Raw genomic sequence first — 9,806 nt, 5'->3', positions numbered from 1 at the left:
CTTTGTTTTCATACATAAACCTACGTTTGAGAAGTTCATATACCATTTTTATTTGGAAACGAGCATTGTTGTCCTCCGACAAATCAAGATATTTTCCAAAGCAGCTGTCCCTGAAATAAGCATCCAATTTTTGTTCTCGAAGTATTTTTTGGAAGGTGTCGAAAATTTTTTCCATGGATGACTTAACTACGAAATCACCCGTTAAATCTGTGGCACCATCAAACTGCATTCTCATAGGATAATGATCAATGCTAAAGGCTTTGACCAGATTTTCGGTGGAAGGGCTATTAGCATCTGCATCATCTCTTTTGAAACATTCCTCCTCCCCGTGTTCATCATATTCTGCTCTCGATTGAGATAACGCTTGTAAAGCAAGCTCATAGAGTGGTGAATGTATCCTAGCTACTTCACTTGGTCCTTTACTTGGACTTGATTCGGTTTTTGTTCTTTTGGGAACCATATAATTTAAAATTAACAGGAACATAAAATAATATATTATTGTTGATTAATGCATCGTTAAAAAAGGATAACAGTAAATCAAACAAGCAAAATAATAAAATAACAGTTGCAAAAGATCACCAATCTATTTCACCAGGTAGTATATCTGTTGCAGCATATAACCAAACTGTTGCAGCGAATGAGTAATCTGTTACAATAATACAAAACATACCAGTCATCTTTTAAAACAGATGAATAGTTTGTTCAACAGATCACACAACTACTGTGACATTATCTGTTGCAACATATAAGTGATCTATTGGAATAGTTAAATAATCTGTAGCAATGGCTGAGTAATCTGTTGCGATAATACAAAACATATCGCTCATCTGTTGAGAAAAATGAATGGTTTGTGCAACAAATCACACATTTGTTGCAACACATGAGTGATCTATTAGAAAAGTTATCAACGGTCAATATTGTTTAGATTTCTTCCAACATAGGATCATCTATTACGGAAGATGAATGATCAATTGGAAAAATCAAGTCTTGGACTTTTCTGTAGGAAGAGTTGGTAGGATTTTATCCAACAGGAGGTTCATGTGTTGCATCAGATCATTAAACTATTGGTTCTTCTGTTGCGCCAGATGGTTAATTAGTTACATCAGATTTTTTATCCGAAGGTTAATCTGTTGCAATATATGGTAAAGTTGTTGCATCAGATAATTAATTTGTTACATCAAAATTATAATCTGATGGTTCCTCTGGTGCGTCAGATGGTTGATCTGTTGCATCATATGATGAATCTGTTCCATTAGATGGTTAATTATCGCACCAAATGGGTAATCTGTCGGAGGAAACAGTAGCACAATTTTGTTAAACAAAAAATAGCAATTTCACCATTTTTACCAAGAATAAGAACAGAACATATCAAACTAAATTATCCTTTTGTTTTTATAAACACAAACAATAAAAATCAAACGTTAAAAAAATGCAACAAATAATAAAATATAATAATTCACTTCAAAAAGAGAAGAGAAGAGAAGAATTACCAGAAATTAGGATTTTATTCAGACCGCATTTCAAATTAGTGCAACAAATATTAAAATTGTTAACCAATACTTTAAGAAAAGTTAGCTCAAGTTTCTCGATTTCTTCAAAACTAAAAAGGCCGCAAATTTTTACCAGTGAAAGAAGAAAAGGACCGAAGAAGAATTCGAATATGCTGTGGCCGGAGAGCAAGGCTGTCACGTCGATTGAAGTCGAAAAGGAACTGGAATCCCAACTATTTGTAGTCGAATGTTGAAGTCGCCGAGAATTGAAATAAGAAATTTACAGAACAGTTGGTTGGGAGAGAGTTGAGAGAAACTGTCGAGAGAGGGATGAGAGACAGGTTGCGCTACCAAAAAAACCGCGTTTAGCAAGAGACAAGTAACGTTGCTAATCAACAGAAATCCGTCGCTAAATCCATTTAGAGACGGATCAGCGATAAATTATTATTCGTTGCTATATTGCGCATTGCTAGCCATTTAGCAACGGAAAAATAAAATTTGTTGCTAGATTTGCAACGGAATAGAGACGTCCTATATCCTTTGCTATATTTTAGCAACGAATATATTCGTTGTTATATTTATAAGTGTCGTTACTAATTTCATGTTGTATTTCATTATTTTGATTATTTCCTGACCAAATATTTCATTGCTAGACTGTCGCTAAAAATTCTCAATTTTTGTGACAAAAAATATTTTTCTCAATCCGTTGCAAATGTTTTAGTTTGGCAATGAGTAATTTTGTCGCTAAATCTGTCGTCATTACTTTTCTTTCAATATCTTTTTATTTATATTTTGAATATTAATAGAATATTATAAAATTCTTACAATACCCAATATTCATATAAAAAAAGCCACATATATATAGATAGCAAAATCTTCTTATAATATCCAACATGCATATAAAAGAACCCATATATATAGATAGAAAAAGTCTAAACATCCTCAATACCAAACATAGCAACATCTAAACACATAAGTATGTCCAAAACATCCTCAATACCTACATCCATCTAGTGTAATTTTTTGTTGCACAATTTTAAACGTTTTAAAAAAATAAACCATCAAACACCAACAAAATAGACCATCAAAAACCAATGCACTGATCATCTAAAGTATCACAACTGATCAAGATCATTGCAATTATCATTTAAGGAATCAAGATCGTCCAAAGGAGTAGCCGGAGGTGTGACAACTGATCGTGAAGAAACCAACTTTTGTACCTCTTTAATGACAATAGGAAAAAAAATGATTTTTAAGTGCAGGAATCAATCGCTTCACAAACTCATCCAAATCCGAATCTCCAACTGGTACCAATTCATATGAAGCTGAGGATGAAGTCTTTCCACAAAAAATACACAGAGTTTGGCCGTATTAGCCTTTGGAATCAGATCCAAGACCAAATACTCTTCGCTTCTTTTTTCCTCCGGCAGCTTAGTAATATGCTTCAATTTGATCAGTAACAGATTTTGATAATGTTTTTTTCTCGTATATTTCTTCAAATATTTCAGGTAATAGTGGAAGTCAAATTATAACGGATTGTACTTACAAATGATTAGATACCAAAAAGTTCTTTAAACTAAAAAATGAGAATTAAGTAAACTACTACATTAAGATTTAATCTTACATGGATGATTCGGGAACGTTCATCAATGAAAGATTTTCCATCATGACCATGTGTATGAACATACAAATGTAACTCACTTGGTGTCGGATCTCGACCCATTTTAGCAGCCTGTAAAAAATAAGTGTTGAGCATTGTACTAGAACAAAACTGCTGGAACATTTCATGTAAGCCAGAAATGTTTGTAAATCCATATATCAAGTGGAACGTAGTTGGTCATCAGGTAAATATTATTAGTCGCGTGGTCAGAACTATGTTATCCAATTAACATTGTTCTTACTAAGCAATGACTGGAAAGAGATTGCTGAAGTTCATTGCATCAAAATTACTGAGAACATATGCTAATAATGAACATTTAGAAATTTCCAGTTAAATTCCAGTGTGAAGGTTATATAAGATGAAAACCAATCACATAAATAGACAAGTAATTTCCAGAATCATACGGTCTTGATTCTACCCAATACATCTCAAAAAAATATGTAAATATACGAATCCTCATTAATATACCACTCTGCGACATATAAGCACAATTTACATTGAAGTTTTTCAGGTTACAAGACAACAACAGAACACAATATACCAAATACAACACAGGAGACAGAAATAGTGAGAAGTGATCAACACTTGAGATAAACAGTAAACAGAAATGCAACAATAGCATTACGTTGAACTAATTTTAGACCGTCTCACAACAAATTACAGTTTAATACTTGAAATATATACTTACAAGTCTCTTTCGGTACTCTCCAATTGAGATAGATCCTCCCGTGTGAGTTTCAGCAACAACTTCTTTGCCTCCACGATGATTCTATGCATTTTTTTGGACTTTTCAACACACTTTGGATCTGCCCAAAGTCGCTACTAGCTTTCCCAGACATCTTCATGTATAAAATCTTGCCCAATCCCTTTCTCTTTGATTTTAGCAATGAAATTTCTATACACAGTTGCTGCCTTACTCTGCCAGTGTTTCTTTACTGCAGTATCAGTAATGGAAGAATCCCAATAGAAGTGTTTCTGAAATAAATTTCCAAGATAACACATTAATATCATATTTATAAAAATGAGTACACTTTACAAAATCAATTATGATGAAGATGTATACCTTGAATTCCCTAAAATAGCCATATTTTATGTCACATGAGACACCTTTCCAATTGACTCCATTGTGATCAAGTTCACTTTTGAAAGACTCGTGTATCCTATTGGAGCACGCTTTAGAAGGTTGCAATCTGTATCAATGTGAAGACATTATTTAGAGGTTACTATAAATAAAAAATAATATATAATAATAATAGACAAGAAATGGACTAACCCTGCAGAAGTTATAGTAATAAGGGTCCGCACATGGCTCCAACTGGAATTACTTTCTCCATTTGTGTTGCTACGATGCTACGAGCTATGTCCTCACCTACTTGGTTGGTTTGTGAAGACGTACCTACAGTTGTTGGGTTGGTCTGATTTGCAGTAGTAGGAGACGTACTACCAAGATTAGAAGTTGGAGCACCTACGCCACCAGCTGTTTCCAGCGCAACTGTAGGAGTGGGAATAGTAGGCATGTTTACAGTACGAACAGGCATATTAGTCCTAGTTGCTGACTTGCCTGCACGCCCTATGCTTCCTCGACCTGTACCTCTTTTTCGAGTCATATCTATTAAAAAAATTATACTTGTTAAAGTGGAAAGAAGATGCAAATTTTGCACAAAAAGTCACAACATCATATAATATTCTAATTTTGAAATCCTATCCAACAAAATACCTCACAGCAACATACCTCACTGTCATTCTGGAATCCCATGTAACATTGGAATACTCATAATAAGAACCAAGAACGGATCAAGAACCACCAACATAATAACAACAACCAAAATACTCACAACAAGAACCACCAACAGACCAAGAATCACCAACAGAACCACCAAAATACAACAAAATACTCCCATTATAATTCTTCATATAAAAACTCCTCCCAAATGAAGAACCAACAACAGAACAAAAACCACCAATAGAATCACCAAAATACTCACAACAAGAATCACCAACAGATCATGAACTACCAACAGAACCACCAAAATGCTATAGAATACTCCCATTGTAATTCTATCCACAAGAACTCTCAAATAAAGAACCAACAACAGATCATCAACTAGAAAAAAATAAAACATATATATATGTGTAGACAGAAAGCAGACCAGAAGTTGATTATGTTCAGCCATTTTTAAGGATGAAGTCGATTGGTTAAGAAGCTCACCTATTTGGTTCCTTCGAGTAGATGTACCTTCTCTTGTTCTATTGATCTGATTTGGAGCAGTTGGAGATGATTAAGGAGTTGTATGGTTGCTACCATCACCAGAAGTTTGAACCTTTGATCTAATTTGAGGAATCAATGGTTGAACTTGATTTGTATTATTTTGACCACCTATGACATCAGCTTGAGAAGTAACAATAGCAGGAGTGGGAACAGTAGGTACGTTTGCAGTAATATCATTATTACTCCTAACTGCAGACTTGCCTCTACGCCCTATGCTTCCTCAACCTCAACCTCTAGCCATATCTAAAAAAAATTGTATTAGTTAAAGTGGAAATAATATGCAAACTTAATAATACCAAGAGAAGCAAACAACAATATATAGATAAGGTGTTAGAAAATGTAAAAGCACAGTTGTATCCTAAAAAAAATGAATGAGAAATGAAAGAGTCAAAAATTGAGAAGTAGAGCATAAAACCAGTTGAAGCAACAAGTTTTGTGTAAACAACGAGACAAAGAAAATGATACTAGTTTGATAAAATGGCTGCTCACAAAATAAAAATAATATACAATAACATATTTTTTATCAAGCACTAATCACTATTTGTGTCTTCTTCCAAATCTTCCTCTTCTTCTTCCTTAGTTTCCTTAGTTTCATACTCTTCTTCTGTAGCATCCTCTTGGTTGTCATGATGTTCTTGTAATAAACCATCATCAGTGACTTCATCCATTTCAATTAAGCCACCATTTGCATCATGTAAGTATATGTTTTCATCTGTAGCAACATTCATGTCTATCTCTAGACTTGAACTTCTTCAACTTGAAATGGAATATTTAGTTCTGCAGCTGTCTCAATTCCCTCACGGGTTATTCAATAACATTTCGAGGTTTGATCTTTAATACAGCTACCCAATCATCCTTGTTTTTTTTCTTACAAGGATAAGACACATAACACACTTTAGTTGCTTGCATTGCCAAAATAAAAGGTTCATATTTTTTATAGCGGCGACGATGGATAATATCAACCAATTTATACTGATTATGCTTTTTAAAACCAACATTCATAGTAGGGTCAAATCATTCACATTTGAATAGTACAGTTCACTTTAAAGGTGTTTCGCGGTATTCCACTTCTATAATATCTTTTATCTACCCGTGGAAATCACCAAAAGTTGAATCTGAAATACAAACTCCACAGTTCATTGTTGATCTTGCGCTACCATGAAAATTCATATGAAACTTGTATCCATTAACAAAATACACCAAATGAGATGTAGCGCCTATCAATGGTCCACGAGCAAGACTACATAGGAATTTATTCTCAATATGATTGAGCCGAACCTATTTAGAAGATTATAAAATTTAGTTCAATTTTATAAGTTAATTTAAGTGCATAATTGTATAAAAGATCTTAATTTTTGAAGCCTTACATATTGCTTGAACCATATAGATAAATTTGCTTCAAGGCTCTCATTTATTTGATCTTGAGAGACATTTGGAAATTCTTCTTGCAAACATTGCATAAACATACTTCATTTAAACAAAAAAGATTTCAATTTCAAGTCATGATTTATGAATATGCCTATAAAATTAAGTTGATACAACTAAATTTGTTACCTCACATATGGCTCAACCCCTTCACAATTTAGCAAAATGTAAGTTTGCGCAGCGTTGATTTCCTGAAGAGTTAGATTCCTCTTTTTTTTATTGTCCCCATAATCGTTCGGGATGGGTGATACCACCATCATCATTTCGATCATGACATCGAGGTTATGTCGAATCATGTTAGAACTCCAATAAGGTAAATCCTAAAAGATGCTTTGCTTTTTCCATCCACAAGAACTACATATTCGTTGATTAACTTCTTCTACATCTAACTGTGTTACTTTTCTTATCTCCAAATCACAAATTTGATTCAATATCTCTTCTCCGATTCTGTAGGGTGGTGGTGATCTTTTGACAGTTTGACCTTTAAGAAAATTTTTACGATCTCTCATAAATGGATGATATTGGTCAAGGAACATTCTATGACAGTCAAACCATGATGTTTTCCGACCATGTTATAATCTAAAGGATTTTGTTTCCTCCATACAATAAGGACAAGCAAACTTACCTGCAGTACTCCATCCTGATAACATAGAATATGCTGGAAAGTCACTGATTGTCCACATCAAAGCTGCCCTTAATTGAAAATTTTATTTTTTGGAGATATTAAATGCTTCTACACCTGTCTCCCACAACAACGTCAATTCCTTTATTAGAGGCTGCAGATAAATATCAATTTTATGTTTGGGATTATTTGGCCCATGAACAATGACAGTTAAGAACATATAAGCCTCTTTCATGCACATCTCTAGAGGTAAATTGTATGGAGTGACAATTACTGGCCATGACGAATATTTTCTCCCAAACTGAATGAATGGTTGGAAACCATCAGTACACAACCCCACCCTAATATTTCTTGGTTCATCGGCAAAAAAAGGATGACTTTCATTGAAGTTCTTCCAAGCTTCAGAGTCTGATGGATGACGCATTACTCCATCCTCTTTTATATGTTCATGATGCCATGTTATGTCAGCTGTTGTAGCATGGGATGCATATAATCTCTTCAATCTAAGAATCAAAGGAAAATAATACATCCTTTTGTAAGGGACCAATTTCCTCTTACGAGAGTCAACTGGACACTTATACCTCTCTTTGCCATAAAATTTACAAGAGGTAAGATGTTCATGATCTTCCCAATACAACATATAACCTGATTCACAATAATCAATCTTTTCAACCGATAAACCTAAGCTACGCACTAGCTTCTTAGTCTGATAATAACTATCAACTAATAGGTTATCTTCCGGTAAAGACTCTTTAAACAATAGCATCATTTGGTTAAAACCCCTCTGTGACATATTATTTTCCATCTTAATATTTAACATTCGAGAGATTACTACAAGTTGAGAGGGAAGAACCAGGATATAATTTTGCATCAGCAGAGTGCAACAATTCATAAAAATTTTGGTACTCTAAATTAGGCTCCTCCTCTATCGAAGTTTCATGTTCCTCCTCAATTGAAGGTTCATCCAGATGAGATGGTCCAGATTCAATATTATTGTAACCATGGTTAAAGTTGGGACCAGCAGCATCCAAAATCATTTTGTCGATATGGATTATCATATCCCAATTCAAGTTGAGCACCATTGATCAAATCATTACCGAAAGAAATCTCACCTATCAGATCTGCTTCCCCTTGAAGTTTCCAAACAAAATAGTCCTTAACAAATCCATCATGAAGAAGGTGATATCTAACCGTTTCAACATCCTTGTATTTAATGTTGTGACATTTTTTACATGGACATTTAATATTGTTACCACTCATGCAATTTTGTTGAGAACATGCAAAGAGGATAAAGTTATTCACACCAGTAATGAATCTAGAGTTTATAGCCCCTGGTCCATCCAACCTATCATACATCCATCCACGCTCTAGATTATTCATATTCCTATTAATGTCGACATAAACAACATAGTTAGAGTTTTATATTTTAGTAATGCATATATCCAGAATTACCACTAAAGTGAAGAAATAATTAAATATCTTAACAAACTGGAATATATCTTTCAATTTTTACAAGGAAATAGAATATATCAGTCATTTTTCTTCTAAATAAACAAGAAATCACAAAAACAACATATCATTCATTGTCCTTCTTAATAAGTGTTAGCGAAAAAGTTTAATTACATACAAAACTGAAACTTCTATCATTACAATCATAAGGCATGAGGCAAAGCTCCCGACAACAAGATTAAGACATCAAATTTTAGCAAAGTACATACCTAAAATCTGAACATTAAACAAAACCTAAAAATAAGTTGCAACTTTGTTGGCAAAAATAAACAAATAAAGTCTACAACTTTAACACAAAGTTACATCACAAAAGTTAATCGAATTTAAAGCAAATCCTCAATCAATAAGTAAAAAAAAATAAAGACAGTTTCACGAATAATAAAGAACACAAACGGCAATAGAGAAACATATGAAAAACTAATCGAAAATCATTTAAAAGGGAAAATGTTATAGTACCAGATATATGCTAGCTCACTTTCTGGCACTTGCTGGTATCCTTAGTGGATCTCTCTAAAAACCCAAAATATAACATCACAATCAGATTAAGAAAAAACAACAACAGATACCAAATGTGATCCCACAAATGGAATCTTTGGAAAGATAAAGGCTAAACAATCAACACAACAAAACAGATAATGATTATGACAATTACACAATTTCAAAGGAACATGAACACACTACATTTTATTGTTTACAGAAAATCAGAACAACAATAAGCAAAAGTGACTCAAACTGCTCTATGTTTTCTAATTTTTTTCAACATGCAACACACTAAGTACAACCTTACAAAAACATGTACATAAAAAAGACAAAACCAAACCACACAAATAA

The 9,806-nt window shown here is 33.5% G+C and overlaps 1 protein-coding gene across 1 annotated transcript; it reads right to left on the bottom strand.

Annotated features, from left to right (window-relative positions):
• Nucleotides 1-3,972: 3,972 nt before the first annotated feature.
• Nucleotides 3,973-4,757, bottom strand: LOC107879534. Its single transcript, XM_016726560.2, has 3 exons — nucleotides 4,456-4,757; nucleotides 4,214-4,340; nucleotides 3,973-4,125 (listed from the first exon to the last, which is right to left on the bottom strand). The coding sequence occupies exons 1-3, from the start codon at nucleotides 4,755-4,757 to the stop codon at nucleotides 3,973-3,975; spliced, it is 582 nt and encodes a 193-aa protein (XP_016582046.2).
• Nucleotides 4,758-9,806: the final 5,049 nt, after the last annotated feature.

This window comes from Capsicum annuum, chromosome 8, assembly GCF_002878395.1.
Source record: "Capsicum annuum cultivar UCD-10X-F1 chromosome 8, UCD10Xv1.1, whole genome shotgun sequence".
NCBI lineage: Eukaryota > Viridiplantae > Streptophyta > Magnoliopsida > Solanales > Solanaceae > Capsicum > Capsicum annuum.
Note: the sequence above shows the minus strand (reverse complement) of the source record. Positions and strands in the feature narration are given on the sequence as shown.